The sequence below is a fragment of the Stigmatopora nigra genome, chromosome 19 (genome assembly GCF_051989575.1).
Source record: "Stigmatopora nigra isolate UIUO_SnigA chromosome 19, RoL_Snig_1.1, whole genome shotgun sequence".
In the NCBI taxonomy this organism is placed as follows: Eukaryota; Metazoa; Chordata; class Actinopteri; order Syngnathiformes; family Syngnathidae; genus Stigmatopora; species Stigmatopora nigra.
In genome coordinates this window covers 9074652-9094048 of record NC_135526.1, presented here as the reverse complement: position 1 = coordinate 9094048, position 19397 = coordinate 9074652, and the positions used below count along the sequence as shown (strand labels likewise).

The following is a 19397-nucleotide window of genomic DNA, read 5'->3' as shown; positions in this document are numbered from 1 at the left end:
AAGAAGTTTTTGAAAACAAACAAAAAATAAAACTCCACATGGAATAGTTGCTTATTTGCAAATGATTTTGGAAAATTTAAGTTGAAAACTTTTTCAAGGTTCAAGGTTTTTCAAGGTTGCCTTTTGGGGGTTTGATATGAAAATGTAAACTTAGGCTCTCTATTAAGGATTTATTTAGAAGACAATTTTTTTTCTCCAACAAACTATTAATCTGTGTATATTTTCGGAGAAAATTTCTTAACAGTATTCACAAACATGCGAGGTATCAAGAAGGCATGCTCAGTGGAGATAGGAGGAGAGGGAGCTGATACTGCACTTGGTGATTTCCGAGTTCTGGTCTTGGTTCTTGCGGATGCGGTAGAAGTGTTCGATGTAACTGGAGCGGCCCAGCAGCTCCACAAAGTCCTCGTCGTGCGTGATGATCAGTAGTTGGAAGTTACGCTGCCCGGAGCGACTCTTGATGATTCTGTGTGGAGAGAGTTGCATGAAGAACATTTACCACTGGAAAGATGCAACTTCCTAAATAAAATTAGCTAATCGGATGCTCTTGACAGCGCAAGGTGCTCCATCAGTTTGAATATCAGTCAAAATGGATGCGGTGTCTAGAACAGCCATTTAAAAAATATATATATATCCAAGCAATTTTTATTTTATTAATCACAACAATTAATAATGTGAATACTACATACTTTATTGCTCAGCTAGGCTGGCAGTGATTGAGTTGATGAAAAATATTATTTTTTACATTTTTAATGTATAAGTATTATATTTTATTTACATTTTTAATACAAAAAATACTACACAAATTAAACTTTACTAGGATCTATTTTGTTTGGATTAACTTTGATATATGCCCATAGTTAGCTGGGATAGGATTTAACACCCACCGTGACGCTTGTGAGGATAAACACTTCAGAAAATGAAGGACTATTTTTAAATTCCATTCATATTTTATTAACTTATAATTGTATTCGTTCATATAATATATAATTACTTATTATTATTAATAATAAAACAATTACAGTGTTACCTCGCTTATCGCGGTTAATGGTGACCGGAACCACCCGCGATAAGTGAATTTCCGCGAAGTAGAGATTACCCTTCAAAAATGCTTAATTTGAATTTAATTCCCCAAAAAAATGTTAATTTGTATTTCTTTTTTTACCCCCCCCCCTGTATACAGTACATCATATAGAATACGGGTAGAGTGCAATTCATTTTATAACCAAAAACTCTGTAAAATATGTTGTCTCAATGTAATATTTGCATTTAAAAAAAAAAAAATCCCCCAAAAATCCGCGAAGCTTTGAGTCCGCGGTAGCTGAACCGCGAAGTACCGAGGGAACACTGTAAATCTAAAAACCACATACAGGGACGTGGGATGAAGTTTTTTTCTATTTTTTTCGAACGAAACTTGACCTATTAAGTCATAATAAATATTATAGTAAGTATATATAAGATTATAAGTAAAAAGTGTTTCTGCATGTGTGCACTGACTCAACAAGGGCGTGTGCGAGCGACTCAATGTTCTCTCTGTCCAGGTTAGTGGTGGGCTCGTCCAGGGTCAGGATACCGCAATTCAGACAGAAAGTTTCCGCCAAGGCAAGACGTATAATGAGAGATGCCAGCACCTGTGTAAGCACATAGAAGCAACCTCAAAGCACATACATAGAGAGGCCGGAAAGAAGAAATAATTTTTTTTTTTTTTTTTTTAAATCATGATGTTACCTTCTGCCCCGCACTGCAGCGTCCCCTCATATCCAAAGCGGTGTCTCCATTTACCCTAACTACTCGATAGTTGTAAATCCTCCGTTTTACTCCAGCAGATGAATTCTCATCCATATCTGAGCGGATTTCCACATACTCAATGTCTAGAAAGAGGATGACATTAGAATGAAATCTTGACAACAAAGGCTGAGGTCCCCAAAATACTGACAAAGTTCCCAATCCATACAATGAGTATAAAATTTTCTGCAATGCAAATCGTGTGAAAGGCAAGAGCCATCATTCACTTTTTCCTAAAACTCCCAGTGAATCCAGACTGTTTTGACATTACTGGGTTGTGTGAAAGGCCAAGGCAAGTAAGATGATGCGTCTTGTGATAAGAAAGTTCGGTGGGATCTATGTGTAAAAGAGGTGCATGCATTGTACCTTGTCCTCGGTAGGTGCTGCGCCAAAGGTCTCTGATGATTTTATTGATTTCATCCATCTTCAGACTGTGGAATGTCATGATGGCTCTGGAGGGGAGCAAAGATTAAAGCAATAAACACCACACAAATAAAACAATCATTTTAATTTATGACGTTCTTGGAAAAAAATACATGTATGAATGAATTACTTATAACAGCATCATACAAACTGTTAACTCAAGATGACATGAATATTGTTTATTTGTTTTTTGCAACTTTACAGCCAAGATTGATTTGGAATTAATGTTGTAAAATTGATAAATGTTAGACGGTTGGCTGGAAATTAGGAGAACATTATAAACAAAATAGTTCATAAACTCTGTAGGCAGCAAAAAAAAAATTAAGAATAATAATCATGATTGTGGACCAGAGGAGGCCAAAACAAGATATTTAAATGTGTCTCATACTGAGGTTCGGAAAGCAGATAGGTTGATAAGAAAGACAAAACTGCAGCTAAGTGGGTAGATGTTGTCTTCCTGAGTTACTCGAAGTGTTTGGTCAATAAACTCACTGACTGATGAGAACCTCTGATTTGGTCAAAATATCAAGTGGCAAATCAACCACATTTCTTCCAATGCCTATATACGGCAAAAGAAGGGCAGTTATGTAGAAGGAATTTTTATTTTTAATTTGAATGTTTATCAATCCATCTGATTTGCTTGCTTGACAGAAAATTATCCAGCAATTTTTCTTCTATTCATTTCAAAGGTTTTAAACAAATATGGAGAACATAACCTACGAGTATTGAGGACAACTTGTTAAACTATTATTTTTTTAGAACCAGTTGACATGCCTCCTGGGAGTCCTGTTTAATTAAAAACAATTAAAATAATTTTAACATAAAGCAAAAGAAAAACAAGTGTACATAGACAGACTATTGGGGGGTATTTCACTTTGTTCAAAATTGATTTGAACAGATGCTAAAAAAAACGTGTGGCACACGATTTTGAATGTTGCTTTTGCCACTTTTGCGATTGAGTCCACTATGAGGGGAACTAGGCCACACAGTCATCGTCCTTTGAAAGCAACTAAGGCCTTGCTTTTGATCTTGATAATGATGAGCAAGAGCTGACTAACCAAAGTATACGTGCACTTCCACTGTGTTATTATGACAATCAGACTCTGACACATAACCCATGTTGTCACTGTTGACCCTCTCCATACTTCACTTACATTAGGTCTTGTTAGAGGTAGGCGATTTAACAAAAAAAAAAAATTAATTCATTTTCTGAACTGCTTTATCCTCACTAGGGTCACAGGGGGCAATGGAGCATATCCCAGCTGACTTCGGGCCAGAGGCGCAGGGCACGAGGAAACTGACAACCATTCACGCACACACTCATACTTAGGGGCCATTTAGAGTGTCCAATCAGCCTACCATGTATGTTTTTGGTATGTGGGAGGAAACTGGAGTACCCAGAGAAAACTCAGGCACCCAGGGAAAACATGCAAACTACACACAGGTGGACCGACTTGCATTTGAACCCAGGACCCCAAAGTTGTGAGGCCGATACGCTAACCACAATCTTGGTTTAATGACGATTTAAAAAAACTAAGATTTGGCCCCCCAGAATCACTATTTTTCCTCTTACAAAACATACATATAAAACATCATATAAAGCATACATATCTAAAATTGACGTAAAAGCCGGAAAAAAAGCTATTGAAGCTTCCTGAATACGTTTTTGCACTTAGGTAAAAAACAACAACAAAAAAGCTGGTGATTTTAAAGGGGTACAATAAAAATATATATTTAAGTGGTTCCGTTAAAATTACCACCATTTAAAATAATTATATAGATTGATACACCCAGGAAAGGCTTGCTAGCAATACGTTCCCAATCTCTAATCAAAATAATTAAATGATCTTTCGACTTTGTGAGCTCGCCAACATTTTGACGGTCTTAATGATCTAATATCGTCATATTGCGATACACTACCATACCTACAGAGATTTACCAATCGTTAAAGCACATTTTTAAATTTGACACAGTTGTATTATTGTAGTGTAAAAGCACGTGCTAAATAATTTCAAGCATTTTGGGTACTAAATCACTTATTTTCTGTTTTTGTACTCAGGCTAAAGCAAGTGCTACATTCAGTTATGTTGCTGATAAGGAAATTTAAAATAGAAATTAGCAGAACTAGAAATTACAAGTCAACCCATTCATTAATGGTAAACAGAAAAATGCAAATATTTGCAGCAAATTCTAAATTTAAAGTACCGTGTTTACTTGCATATATGTCCTATCTGTCGGACAAAAAATGATGATTGAATTGAGGGCACGCCTTATATGCGCATGAAATTACATTAGTTATCTTGAAGAATTTGAAGGTAATCCTCCTTCATTATCCTCTTTACTCTCTGGAAAGCACCAGTTCCATTGGCAGCAAAACAGCCCCACAGCATCATACTACCACCACCGTGCTTGACGTTAGGCATGGTGTACTTGGGGTTAAAGACCTCACCTTTTCTCCTCCAAACATATTGCTGAGCATTGTGGCCAAAAAGCTCAATTTTTGTTTCGTCTGACCACACACCTTTTCACCAGAAGGTTTTATCTTTGTCCATGTGATCAGCAGCAAACTTTAGTCGATCCTTAAAGTGCCGCTTTTGGAGCAGGGCTTCCTTCTTGCACGGCAGCCTTTAAGTCCAATGCAAAACACGTTTGACTGTGGACACTGATACCTGTGTTCCGCCAGCTTCTAATTCTCGGCAGATTTTTTTTTTTTTTGTGATTCTCGGTTGAATCTTCACCCTCCTGACCAATTTTATCTCAGCAGCAGGTGATAGCTTGCGTTTTCTTCCTGATTGTGGCAGTGACAAAACAGTGCCATGCACTTTATACTTACAAACAATTGTTTGCATTGTTGCATTGCTGCTTTGAAATGGCTCCAAGTGACTTTCCTGACTTGTTCAAGTCAAGGATTTGCTTTTTCAGATTCATGGTGAACTCCTCTGACTTTCCCATTGTAGTGTTTGTGGGCGTTTGCATCCAATGAGCCCTATTTAAATGGCCTCAGAGAAGTCACCAGCAGTAGTCACTCATAATCACTCACAAGAAGTCAAGACGCCATGCAATGAAGCTCATTTCAATGACATAACTTTCTAAGCCACAAAAATTGCTAATTCGTGTTGCTGTATCTATATTTTTGACCCATCAGATTTGATCACTTTTTTTCTGTTCACCCATAATAAAGCCAGAGAAGAACCAAACTAAGAACTAAACTTCTTGAATGTTTTTGTGAGAAAGAAGTATCTGTTCCAATCACTCTATCAGAGAAAAATCAAAGTTGTGGAAATAACTCAAGAGAGCCATGACCTTATGTTCTTCACAAGTGTATGTAAACCTTTGACCACAACTGTTGTTATTAACCTGCAGCCAGTGATGGTCAAGTGGTGCATGTTATCGTTCAGAGACATGATGAGTCCATGTGTCTTGACCTCCACGGCAGAGGCCCCATCGAACCCCTGAGACCGGCTCACCGAACCCAGGCTAAGAACCATTGGTATAACCAAAATCCAAAGGGGATGAACCTGAGTCCCCTCAATGACGGTGGAATATTTTGGCAAATGAGCTACAATGTCAGGTTTAGTATAATGGCGCCAGTGCACTATTTTGATCTGATCTGGAGTAAGGACAGACTATACTTTCATTTGAGCATTTCAAGTTCGCAAATTTAAAAATTCATGGTCCGCCTACTCAGAAATCTCCTCAAAAACTTAATAATTAAAGTTAGCACAATTTATTTGTTCATTTTATGGACTGCGTAATCTCACAAGGGTCACTAGAGCCTATACCTGCTAACTACGGGCAACAGGCAGCAGACACCCTGAATAGGTGGCCAGCCAACCAGAAGTAACTTTGACGAGTTATAAATACTCAACACAAGTTATTGACAAAAAAAAACCTAGAGTTAAGATTGGTTAAATTCTCAAGTTAGCACAATTAACTAGATTTTTTACCAACCATTTTATGGAATTTAGAGGCAATTATAAACCTTTCTAGGGAGATATCTTACTTACTGATCAAGGGCCTTGTAGTAAAGATCCAGGTCTTTGACGACCAGCTCTGTGGTGCGCATTACAATCATCTTGTTTTTGTAGAGTTCATCTGCTTTTTTGTATTGGTCTTCTCGCAGCTCTTTTCTGTGAGGGAACCACCCAGAGACGTCAAGCCTTTGTACAAAAACGTGATAGAAAGGCAATGAGGCTAATCATCAAGTGAGGCTCACTTGTAATGCAACAACTCCTCCTCGAAGCCTTTCTGGCGACCGAACGCAATGTTACGGTTCGTTTTCAGGTCATCCACTTTACGCTCCGCGTCACGTCGTTCCCTGCACAAGCAGAAAATTAGGTATTGGGATCATCTCGATATGAATTGAGCAACACTTTCTTGGATTTACTTGTTGAAATGCATCTTACTGGCGTAGCTGCATCACTTTCATGTTGCCTATGTCTTTGCAAAGGGCTTCTCGCTTAGCCACAACTTCTTTAAGCTCTTCCAGCCGCTTTCTTAGAGTCAAATTGTCCAGCAACCAGCGCTCTTGTACCTGCATTAGAGCGATAACATACATTACTGCAATACAGTTTATTGTACAGCTGTGCGTTTTTCACACAGGGTGTAGAGTTTAATTGAAAGGGGCAGTAAGATATTAAACATCTGGTCCAGGGGAGGGCAAACTGTTCCAAAGAGGGCTGCTGTGGGTGGGGATTTAATTCAAACCCATAAAGAGGACAGCTTTTCACTAATCTGGTGTCATACAAGTGCAATCAGTGGAGTGCATTCAGGGGCTTCTTGTTTTGGTGGAAACCACATTGGTTAAAGTGTCCATGCTAGATGGGTTGGAAGAAAACCAACACCAACAGCGGCCCTTGAGGACTGGTTTGCCCACCCCTCATCTGGATAATCTAGGCTTTTAATGGCAACTCCATAACCCTTGATTGACTCAAGAAACACTTAGTGGAATATTTTACTTTCTGAGTGTCGATGTCTTGTCGAATATTTCCCATCTCTTTGTTGATCTTTTCTTTGTGTCGATCAGCCTCATGGAGTAGTGTGTTTGTTTCTTGAAGCTCAGATTCTTTTTGCTGCAAAAGTTTCATCTGTAATTGCACCGCTCACCGAAATACTTGAGGATCCGAATGAAAGCAGTAAATGACTTGCCTCCTTGTATTCGTGTTTGCCCTCATCAATATACTTGCTGATGTCCTTTTCTAAGATGTTGATGGTCTTGATTCTCTCTTTGATGACATTGATCTACCCTTGACAAAGTATCTCAAAAGATGAGCATAACTGTGCACGGACAGAAAAGTTAGACTTGTGACTATGTATACCACCTTCTCCTGTCCTTCTTCTTGCTTCTCCTTTTTGCGTTCCATCAGCTCCTGTTTCTCCAACTGCATCTTATCCAGGGTGGAGGATAGAGGAGAAAGCTGCTCCTTAGCATCCTGGTTGTGGGCGAGAACACGAGATTAAACTTTTTCTGGGTCCGTGCTAAAATTTGAAATTCAAGTCAAAAGCAGAGACATGATACTTGTGGAATGAGAGTGAGAATACCCGGATGTCCCTGGTTAAAGCTTGTATCTCAGTGGTGAAATCAATACACTGATCCTCCAGCTGCTTCTGCTTCTGCATGTCACTGCTCAGCTGTAGTTTCTCCGCTTTGGTCTCATTCACACAGCTCCTTAACATCTGAATCTGGTCCTGCTGGTCTTGGATTAGCTTCCGTTTAAGCTCCATTTTGCTGGATGCTGTGTCAAATCAAATATCAAGAACTGTGCAAGTATTTCTAAAGACGTTCTATGACTTCTCCATGAGTCTTGGTTGAATGTGGAGAGTGGACGCTGGAAATTATTGTATTGCAGTACAAGTGTAACATGATTGTAAATTGTCCACCAATTTCACTTGGTAAGAAATCCTTAAGTTATGTGTGAGTGTAAAACATATCTACCAGGGCTTTATTCAAATTTGGAAACTGAGCTGTCTGACATTTTCTCACCAGTGTCTAACTTGAGCTGTGTCTCTTGTTTCTCCTGACTGACTTGCTGGATGGTTCTGGTCAAGTCTACTCCCTGGAGTTTGGCTGCATTCTGAGCTATTTTCCTCTCTGCTTCTTTTAGGTCCATCTACAAAAAAATAATAATAATAAAATATAAAAAAATTAAGTCGTTGGGACAACCAGATTTTTTTTTATAGAGACCCAATAAAATCTCTTGATTTTATTCTGGTGGAAAAAGTGGCGAGTAGTACCAGGAATCTGTCCATTAGAGCAATGTCCTGCTGACAGGCCTTGGCGGTTTCTTCCTCTGACATTAACGTTCCAAGCAGAGTCTCCTGCTCTTCTACATCACCTTTCAGTCGTTCGATGTCTCTGTTCACACTCTGCAGACGATTTCTAAGATCAGGCAACTCCTTCTCTTGCAACTGAGAAATAGACTGCCTGTGGGAAAGGGTAAACATTTTTGTTTAATCATGTAGCCGGACTAAATTACCCCTTTCTATTCATAATTTGTTTATGTGTGCCCAGGCTTGAGTGGGTTTTCTCTATGTACTCCCGTACATCTCCAAAAAATCCATGGTAGGCTAGTTGAACACGCAAAATTGCTTCTAGCTAGGAGTGTTAGCGTGAATGGTTATCCATCTCCTTGTGCCCTTTGATGAACTGGACACCACTTCAGGGTGTCTCCTACCTGGTGCCTAAAGTTGGCTAGGATAGGCTCCATCACCCCCTGCAACCCTTGGAAGTTTTATAAACAAGTGAATTTAACCTCTCTAGACCCAAACTCTTGCAAGGCATGCACTTTTATTTTCTCTTTGATATCAAGGATATAATTAGGCTTCAAATGAATGTAATAACTAAGAATTATTTTTGTAATTTATATGAAGTTCTTGAGAAAAATGATGTCCACATCATAAGTGGATGCCAGGCCTTTGTAGTCCAAAATTTAACAGTTATTTTGACAACCAAAAATGTGATGTCCACACGTGGACGCCAGGTCAGAGGAGGTTAAATACAAACACACATCAGGTGTAAGAATATGCAAGTATTTAAATTTTTTGTTTGGTACAGTGTTTCCTCGGTTATCGCGGTTAATGGGGACCGGGACCACCCGCGATAAGTGAATTTCCGCGAAGTAGGGATTCCCCTTCAAAAATGCTTAATTTGAATTTAATTCAAAAAAAAAAAAATTGTTTCAATGTAATATTTGTATTTTTTTCCCCAAAAAATCTGCAAAGCTCTGAGTCTGCGGTAGCTGAACCGCGAAGTAGCGAGGGAACACTGTATTTACAAAAAGTATGTACTGTAACAATAACTCTACTGCTGTGTAAATGAAAAGTGGCTAGACTAAAATATGGATAAATTTGGGTGTGGAAACAGAAGTCTGCTCGCGCCCTTGGAGTTGAGTTCTCATACCTGACGGGTCTTAGGGTCAACATTTCATCTCGCCTCCTCTCTTTTTTCTTCAGGTCCTGCTCTGTGTTTTTCAGCTTATCTGGAACCAGACGCAGTTTGGACTGCATGTCGCTGATGACCTCCTGCAAGTCCGGCTCGGATGGAAACGTCCGTTGGCAGACGGGGCAGCAGGGCTCCCTCTCCTCGGTCAGCTGGCTGATGAACTGGGTGTAAACAGCAGTGGCCCCGGCGAGCATAGCTGGAAAAAAGATGAATTGAACTGTGCAATTTCTTTGCATAAATGCAAGCAATAGCTCTTACCTCTTTGTTTTGAAAATTTTTCCAGGTCGTCCTGCACTTTGGTGAGATCCAGCTCTAGATCTTGACTGCCACACACGCTGAAGAATCTTTCTTCGTCAGTTGTCAACTGCTGTTCTTTTTTGCGCAGTTCGGCGGCTATGTGGCTCTTATTCTGCTCACTTGAAGCTAGCTCCTTGCTGTGTTTTTAAACCACATAACACCAATTATTACAAAGGTTTAATAACAAGACTTAAATTACAAGTGGCACCTTCAACGCGAAGTATAATGCTGGTAGACATTCAATCTTTATCAATTTCAAAGCAACCTGTATTTTTTTCAGCCACTTTTCAGCATGCGCCACACCTCACATGCTTTGAGTAATTCACTGTTCCAAATTTGTAATGGAACAAGCAAAGAATTTCGATGTGTTTCTTCAGAACGTGCATTTTAAAATTTAAAAATAATGTATGGAATAAGTTTCTTCAGTACGTGCATTTTAAAATTTAAAAATAATGTATGACATAAGAATAATCAAATATTTCAAACTCAGCCTATTAACAATTATCTAAGCTTCATTTTGACATTCAACCATAAAAGGGTTGGCACTGCAAACAAAATAAAAGGCTTAAATTGGCTGATAGGTCTTTACAGATTTAATTTCAGTGTGTAGATATCTAATTGTATAGCTCATTTTGTACTGAGCAGTTAGAAATGTTCTTATTTTCACCATTATTTCCATTTTCTGCTCTGTGGTGATCAAAAACAGTTTTTCTTTGCGAAATATATTAAAAAAAATATTAAGTCATTCAAACTTTGAAGGTGCCACTGCATTTGCGAGACCTGCTCTAATTTGAAAACACACTTGATTTTGGTTAGTTTGGTCCTGATGCTGTTTATTTCCTTTGACTTAGCATAAACCCAGTCCTCGAGTTGTCTTTTGTTGGGGAAGTGACCCAGCAGGGACACCAGATCGTCATTATGACGCGACTTGATCTTGCGTACCTGCTCCTCTTTCTCTTTCTACATGACCAAAAAAGGCGACGTTAGAAGGGGAAACAACATCATATATATATGTATTGGAGAGAGCCCACACAAGTATAACAAATCTCACCTTGTCCTTTGTTAACATGTCCATCTGTGTGCGTGCAGTTGTGTGCTTGTTGAGTGTACCCATTTCTTGATCCAGCTGCCTCTGAGCGCGGTCAAGTTCTGTCTTTTCTCTCTGGAGCTCCAAAACCTCAGCTTTCAGGTGCTCTATGTTGGATGTCTGTAAAGCACTCTTCAGCTCACGCTCCTGGAAATTAGAACGGATTATACTGAAAGCTTGGGGACAGCGAGCTTTACAATAGCTTTGAAAAGTAAACACACTCACCACTTTGGCCAGCTCATTTTCAAGCTCCTGCATTTTGCCTGAAGAGCCTTCTAACCTCTGAAGCTCAGCCCGGACATTACGGAGCTCTTGCTGCTTCTTTCCCTGAAGATCCTTTTTCAGGTCCACTGTCCTCTCCAGACCTGTCTTCTTATCCCTGATCTCATCAATGGACTGTTGTTTCAGCTGCTCTTTTTCCCTAAAGTCCACCTGTTTCCAGCAATGAGAAGTATGGTACGGCACTCAATGTACTGTACAGTGGTACCTCTACATACGAGCGGCTCTACCTACGACGAAAATTTCGAGCAAATCATTCGCTCTAGATACAAGAAAAATTTCGAAATGCGAGAAAGCCAGGTGGCCATGACCTTTTTTGTCGCATCTCTTTTGTGTATAACAGATATATAAGAGCACTGAACGATTTTTTCACACGAGTTTCTCCTCCACATGGACCAGAAAACGCAAGACGCGCATGTGCGAGCAAAAAGACGGCTTTCTGGGTAATGAAGTATACTCGTGCACACAACACCGATAGCCAATGGCACCCTTTCTCCCTGGCCGGACGTTTGGTCGCCCGGACGTTTGGTCGCCCGGGCGTTTGGTCGCCCGGACATTTGGTCGCCCGGACGTTTGGTCGCCCGGACGTTTGGACTCCCGGACATTTGGTCGCCCGGACGTTTGGTCGCCGGACGTTTGGTCCCCGGTCTTTTGGTCGCCAGTCAAATGATGACAGAGAGTAAGTACTGTTGAAAACTGCCCTCAACAAGAGTTTAATATCTAAATATCTACTGTTGATTCATGACGGAGAGAAAAGTTAATATCTAAGTACTATTTAATATCTAAGTACTGTTGAAACCAGCTCTCAAAATTATATTCACAAGAGGTTAATATCTAAATATCTTTCTCAGAATAAAACTTCATTACCCACAATCAATATATGGGTAAGCTGAGCTGTTGCATTTCCTGTTTTCCTTCCTTAGCCTGTTGGCCTCCGCGATCACTCATTCAAGACTACTTCTCGTTGGCAAGTGGGCGTGCGTTATCCTATTGTGAGGACATTTGTGTGCATAATTTTCGGAATATTTTGAAGGGAATACAACAGCAAACAGCCCATCGATAGGGAATGTGAGGGTGGAGGTGTTTTAAACAGATAACCCAGAGAACGCAGGTAAAATAAAAATTAAAACAAAATCAGAATTCAGTTTTTTTGTAAAGTTACATTAAACGTATGTTTGAGTGTGTTTGTATACATTAATCCTAGTCCTCAGTGTGCTCAGGGAGGGTGTCTGTATGCTCAGACATGAAAAATTAGCGCGAACATTGGTTCTAATCATGTTGGTATCAAGAGCAATCATCTTCTCCCGATAGAGCATTCTCCATCTTAATGATGATTTTTTTCCCCTCCTTCCAAAATAGAATCCGAACAAGTTTTATTTGGCACGCTATTCTTCCATTGGATACGCACCCAGCCTTGAGTGCTACCCATTTCAACGTCAAGAATCGCTGCCCTGATTTCCGGCATTTTTTCATCTCCCATCTTCCGCTTGCGAGTTTCAGCGTGAATTGTGACATTACTTAGGACGTTTAAGAGGCATTTAACGCTGATTCAAAATGCATACAATGCTGGAAGAGGCCTGCTTTCGTCGTCTTTCTATGAACGGTGCAAAATGTAATGTAGTCCAAAGAAAACATAGAACACTTTGTATTATCTCCATGTTGTTTTTTCTACGATGAAATTTTGTTTCTTCTGTGCTGATTGCCACCCATTCTATTTAGGGTTGAAGGTTACTTAACCCGTAGGCAGGTGTCTTAAAAAGTTAATGTAGAACCCTACTGTAGTATTGGTAGCAGAGTGTTGTGTTATACTTCCATTAGATGAGTTTGTAGTAGCAGTAGGGATTGTGTTTTACATCCACTAAATCAGGGCTGCTCAAATGTTTTTGCTCAAAGAACTAGTTTTTAAGGATCCAACGTTGCGCGATCTACCCTTTTTTCTTTGGCCCGACAAAGCTCAGCAGTTATGCGTGCTGATGATATATCACATGCGGAAAGGACTCCAAATATTATAGGAAGGTAGTAATCATGCTTGGACTCACGGTGGCGCTGCTTCCCAGCTCAGGTCCAATATGTTTTTTTTTTTTATACCAATAGTAGTCCTACCTTAGCGATCGACTGGTAGCTCGCGATCGACGTATTGGGCACCCCTGCATTATATATAGCTGGAGTATTAGGAGTAGTTGGTTGTGTTATAAATCTACTAGATGGAGCTGTGCTAAAGGGAATTTCACACAATGATGAACCAATATTGATCCATATAAAGGGCGCATTGGATTATAAGGTGCAGTTTTGGGGTTTTGAGACAAGTGAAATCTTTTGTAGTCATATAGGGCAGAAAATCGGGTAATTAGACAATTGACCGATCTGAGTGCTCTGAGTTTGTCTTACCATAACCTGAGCAAGCGCTTCTTTTTCCTGCTCCAGTCTCTGTGTGATATGACGATGAAAGCTCTCCAGCTGAAGATTTGTGAAAGGTGGCCGGTCATAACCCTCAACCTCCAGATGGGACGACAACGAACGGATCTGTGACAACAAAAAGACAAGTGAGTTGACAGACCTTCTAATCAAACACATCTATGTATTTTCAATCAGACTGCCAGTACAGAGCTCAAATATAAAATGTATGAAGTTCATCAAAAAGCGCATAGGGTGCACCTGTGTGTCACGGGTCTTTATGTTTTGAGTGTGGCGGTCAGCCTGCAGCTGGAGACGTCCTGGCGAGAAGAGATATTTTTTTATCTTTTGCCAGATAAATTTTCGTATTATTCAATCCGGGAACAAAAACATAGGTAAACGAGTACCTTGCTCCACTAGGAGATCGGACTTGACCCGGTTGAGTCTAAAACATTCCCGGTTTGCTCTCTCCAACTCCTTCTGGCAGTCAGTCAGCCGACGTTCCTTCTCTCTCACTGTTTTCTGATGGTTCTGATGAAGCTCTTGCAGCTGCTCAGTGGAACCCTGGAACACCTGCAAACTCACTGATTACTCAATGTACATTGCTCTAGAGTATTTAGAGTCATTTTCTATTTACATAGCCGTATGGATTGCAGTAAAGTATACAGTGTTCCCCCGCTACTTCGCGGTCCAGCTACCGCGGACTCAGAGCTTCGCGGATTATTTGGGGGGAAAAAAAATACAAATATTACATTGAAACAACATATTTTACAGCTCTTTTTGTTATAACATGAATTTCACTCTCTCTACCCGTATTGTATTTGGTGTACTGTATACATATGTGTATGTATATGTATATGTATATATATACACATATATATATATATATATATATATATATATATATATATATATATATATATATATATATATATATATATATATATATATATATATATATATATATATATATATATATATATATATATATATATATATATATATATATATATATATATATATATATATATATTTTATTTTTTATTTTTTATTTTATTTTATTTTTGGGTGGGGGGGGGGGGGGTAATTAAATTCAAATTAAACATTTTTGAAGGGGAATCCCTGATCGCGGAAATTCCCTTTTCGCGGGTGGTCCCGGTTCCCATTAACCGCGATAACCGAGGGAACACTGTACATGTTATGATAACCATCTTTCACCTGTTCCATTGTTTCTTCCAACTCCCTGTTATCTTCCTCCATCTGTTTTTTCCTGCTGTCCAGAGCCTTAATGTCATTGTCCAACTTCATCACCTTGCTCAGTTTTGAGTCAATATCTGTGAGCTGATTCTGATAGTCAAAAAGAAGTTAGGAAAAGGACAATTTTTAATTTTTTTTGCCATTTTATCATTTGGGTATCAAATGAAGACTGCACAGACCTCCAGTGGGTCAATCTGGCTTTCAATCAGTTGTACGCTGTCCTTGGAGGCCATAAGCTGAGCTTCCTTGCTGGCGACAATCTCTCGAATTTTTTGTGCCTTCTCCTTGTTCTGCTTCAAGAAACGCAACTCTACCTGACACTCTTTAACTGTGTTGTTCTGCTTTAGACGTAACTGACGTATCGTGTCCAGAGCCTTGATATACCTTGAAGGCAATAAGAACGTCAAATATACATTCACCGGCAAAATGTAGAAAAGAATGCAAAGAGTTGAATTTACTTAGTTGTCGCGAAGATGGAATCAAACTTGTCTTTGAGTGCTTTGCCCTCACTAAGAGGCCAGTTGGACTCCTCTTGATGGCAAAATATGACGTGATTCAACACCGGCTTAGACACACCAAGTGCCGAAATCATCTCACGATCTAGCTCGCCACACTTAGATGACAAGCTGACCCTTTGACCATCCCTGTGAATGGAAAAAAATAAACAATTATTCGCTTTGATTGTCAAGGCACGCACCAGAACATTATATGAACATTTTCACAACAGAAAGACCATATAATTGATAGATTTGAATTAGAGCTGAGCAATATGGCAAAAAATGTCATCACGATGCAAAAAAAACCCCCAAAAAAACCAAGATGATATTGACAATTAGCACGATAACTATCGCATCTTTTTCGTTTCAAATTGGAAAATTCAAACACTGTGATGTCAAGTCAGAACAATATTACAGCTACCTTCAGGCCAGAAGCTGGGGACACCCTGAATTGGCACCCAGCCAATCACAGGGTATGAAGAGAAGAACAACCATTCACACCCACACTCATACCTATGGGCAATTTATAGTGTCCAATCAGCCTACATTACATGTTTTTTTTTGAATGTGAGAGGAAACCGGAGTACCGAGGGGAAACCCACGCAGAACATGCAAACTGACCTGGATTTGAACCCAGGTCTCCCACAGTGAGGCCTATGCGCTAACCAGTCAGACGCCAGGCCACCCCAAATTTTTATCAGTAGTTTTTATTATTATTGTTGACAAAAATTATTTCATAATAATTATCGTTATTGTTTTATTGCCCAGCTCTAGTTTGAATTATGCATTGGAATTGTAAAGAACTGAACTTACTTTATCCGAGTAATTACTTGTTCCAAACTCTTAAATGAGTAGTTTTTTGCCTTCAGCGTGCAGGACATGGAACGTTGGATACTAACTTTCTCACCATTGACATCAGAGAACAGAAGTCGAATCTGCGCTCGCACCTCTGTCTCGTGTGCTTCCTGGAATCACATGTTAATGAACGCTTGGAATGGGGAACCTATAGCTCTCAAGAGCATTACAATAGAGCTCTAGAAATTTAAAAAACATTAAGAGGAAAAAGCAACTGATAATAACCATTGGTTATTTTTAATATTAAAAAATGTTCAAAATGAAATGTATTATTCGCCTTAAAAAGCAGATTGCTCCATTTGTAAAATAATTAACATTGTTGGTTAATAATTTCATTAACTGAGGCTTAACATTTTTCACTTTTTGGGTTTAAACAATCATAATAATATATTTTTTTAATTGATTCACCTTTGGATCATGGACAAATGCACCTCCCTTCGAACCTGGAGGAAGTTCTCCTGCAGTTGCATACTTGAGGCACTCAATAATGGTCTGGATAAGAAAAATATATATCCTGCTATCACTTTGGCTCAAAAGCATCAAATGGTTGACCGTTGACCTCGTACCGTTTTGCCTGCACCATTGGGACCAACCAGAACAGTGAGGGGAGAGAAGAATGAGATAACTTGTTTGTCTTTGTCCTCAGTGCCAAAGCTTCGCACCCCAAGGATGCTCATCTTGTCAATTTTGGACATTTTTGCTTTCTGCAAGAGACAACAAAAGGATCAAATAGTCATCCGAATATTGTTCTAAGATTAATTTTGTTCTTTAGAGGTAATTTTAGAAGGATATGTCAAACCACAGGACAGTTTAATAGTACATTCAGATGGGTTTTCTTCAACTTTAACCTGATTTGCCTTACTTTGTGGAGTGTATAAACTTCTGGAAACGTGAGGGTGCGAATAAACATTTGGTTGCATTTTCTATGTTTTTTCTTATTCATTTATAATTTGAGCATCAGATGTCACATTTTAGGCAACACAGAAGATATATGGACTTTTACCTTTGCATGCTTTAACAAGCCTAACCAACTGAATGTAGTGTTTCTGAGTGTGTAGTTATTGCTTCAAAAATCTAACGTCACTCAAGAGGACTCTCCTGGCTAAGCTAGCTAACAACATTTATGTAAAGTTATGTTAGCAAAAATCAAATGAACAAACGTCAACGGAACACACGCAATACCAATAATCGCCAACGTTTGCAAATGAACAAGATTACAAATAGTTATTTACATTGGAGTGTCTTCTTAGTACACTAAAGTTCAGTCCAAGCTTTCGCGCTGCATGGTATGGTGACGTCACGACTCACAACGTTTGGTCTTCTGTACAATTTATTATCTCACTACCGCCATTAGTGGCGTGGAGTGTAAAGTTTTTTCTTTTTACTCAAACTGAAATAATACCACCAAATTTGAAATACAAACTGCTACTACTACTCCTATTAACATATGATTACTGTACATGGGCAAAGCATTGTACCGATTTTTTGTCCAACTGTGTTAGTATATACATTAATGAGAAAACTAATTTATTATCATATTATGTAAATTGTCAAAAATTGTTTATGAAACCCATGGACTAAGAATATATATTTTTGCAATGGAATGAAGCAAAACTGTGTCGAAAAATATAATAACAATATAATAATAAAAATGAAAACATTCTATTTAGTTATGTAATTACTTCACTGTAAAGTTTACTTTTACGGAATGTAAAATATCAGTGTCATCTTAGAAATGTTCTAAAAGTTAAAAATTCAGGGGGAGACGGGATAAGATTGAGGAAATACCCTATTCATTTCAGCAAAGATTTGAAATCTGAATGATTTAAGGAAGCATGTATGTTGAAACAAGAGAATATGCTCAGTATTCATGTCTGGAAGCTAAATAACACAAGACAAAGCACCTCAGAGAAGATACATTATTTATTCATTCATTTATTTATTCATTTACTCGTTTTCTGAAGTGCATAGTGTTCTTTTAATGTAATGATGTGGCTCAAAATGATTGCAGGGGGTGCTGGAGCCTATCCCAGCTGATTTCAGGCCATAGGCGGGGTACACTTTACACTCCACGCCACTAGGTGGGGAATTGGTAGCCAGCCGATCGCAGTGCACAAAGGGACACGCTCACATACATTCATAACTAGGAGCAATTTAGAGTGTCCGAGTCAGCTTACCATAAATCTCTTTGGAATGTGGGTTGAAACCAGAGTACCCAGAGAAAACCCACGGCCCGGGGAGAACATGCTAACTTCACACAGAAAGGTCCGAACCTGGATTTGAAACCAGGTCTCCCCACTGTGAGGCCGACGCGCTAACCACTCTGCTGCCGGACCGCCCTTAGGGGCCAATGCCGGTAATTGAAAGGAAACAAGCTACTCAATGCGAAGCCGGTGAAACTCAATGGTCAACACGAAAAGTCATAAATTCTTGCAGAAATTTGATTCAATAGTACCAGAAGTTAATTGTCTCTTCTAACTTATTGTTAAAGGTCATCCTCCAATCAAATCAAACACTCCCCTAAAAAACATATCCACATCTCTATTCTATTCTACCCCTGTTGTATTTTGTTTGCTTTTTGGAGCAGACATAAATTAGCCTGCATGACTGCTTGTGTGTGTGAGCTGGCTTGTGTGTGCGCTTTCTGTTTGCATCCAGTGTGGTCGTGGTTTGAACTTGGGTGGCTGCACGCATAGCCTGGCTCCGAGCTGTGGGGAAATGTGGGCGTTGTGTCTGCCAGGCTTCTTACACTTGGCTTGTCTACATGCATTACACTCTTTTACAAAACATAGTCAACTACACACGCATACACACCCACACTTCTCATGACACGTGCCTAATCATGAAACGTCATAGAAACACATAAGCAAAAGCCTGGAATAGGATAATCTGTGTTTAAAAGGTTATGCACAATAATTGACATACATCTACACAGTCCTTCACTACCAGCTGCTTTCAAAGCATTGTTCTCAATTCCCCTGCCAATGTAGTACAGTGTTCCCTCACTTATCGCGGTTAATGGGGACCAGGACCACCCGCGATAAGTGCATTTCCGCGAAGTAGGGATTTCCCTTCCAAAATG

At 39.3% G+C, this 19397-nt stretch overlaps 1 protein-coding gene across 1 annotated transcript; it reads right to left on the bottom strand.

The window, feature by feature from the left end:
• Positions 1-156: 156 nt before the first annotated feature.
• LOC144213037 (DNA repair protein RAD50-like) lies at positions 157-17618 on the bottom strand. Its single transcript, XM_077741280.1, has 28 exons — positions 17548-17618; positions 16882-17019; positions 16724-16807; positions 16274-16425; positions 15422-15607; positions 15143-15347; positions 14925-15053; positions 14114-14279; positions 13968-14026; positions 13701-13835; positions 11259-11465; positions 10998-11180; positions 10749-10906; positions 9908-10083; positions 9608-9845; positions 8443-8632; positions 8192-8318; positions 7750-7943; positions 7530-7640; positions 7357-7449; positions 7167-7280; positions 6615-6742; positions 6425-6526; positions 6216-6338; positions 2152-2237; positions 1729-1871; positions 1498-1631; positions 157-466 (listed from the first exon to the last, which is right to left on the bottom strand). The coding sequence occupies exons 2-28, from the start codon at positions 17008-17010 to the stop codon at positions 280-282; spliced, it is 3939 nt and encodes a 1312-aa protein (XP_077597406.1). The 5' UTR covers positions 17011-17019; positions 17548-17618; the 3' UTR covers positions 157-279.
• Between the last annotated feature and the right edge of the window lie 1779 nt (positions 17619-19397).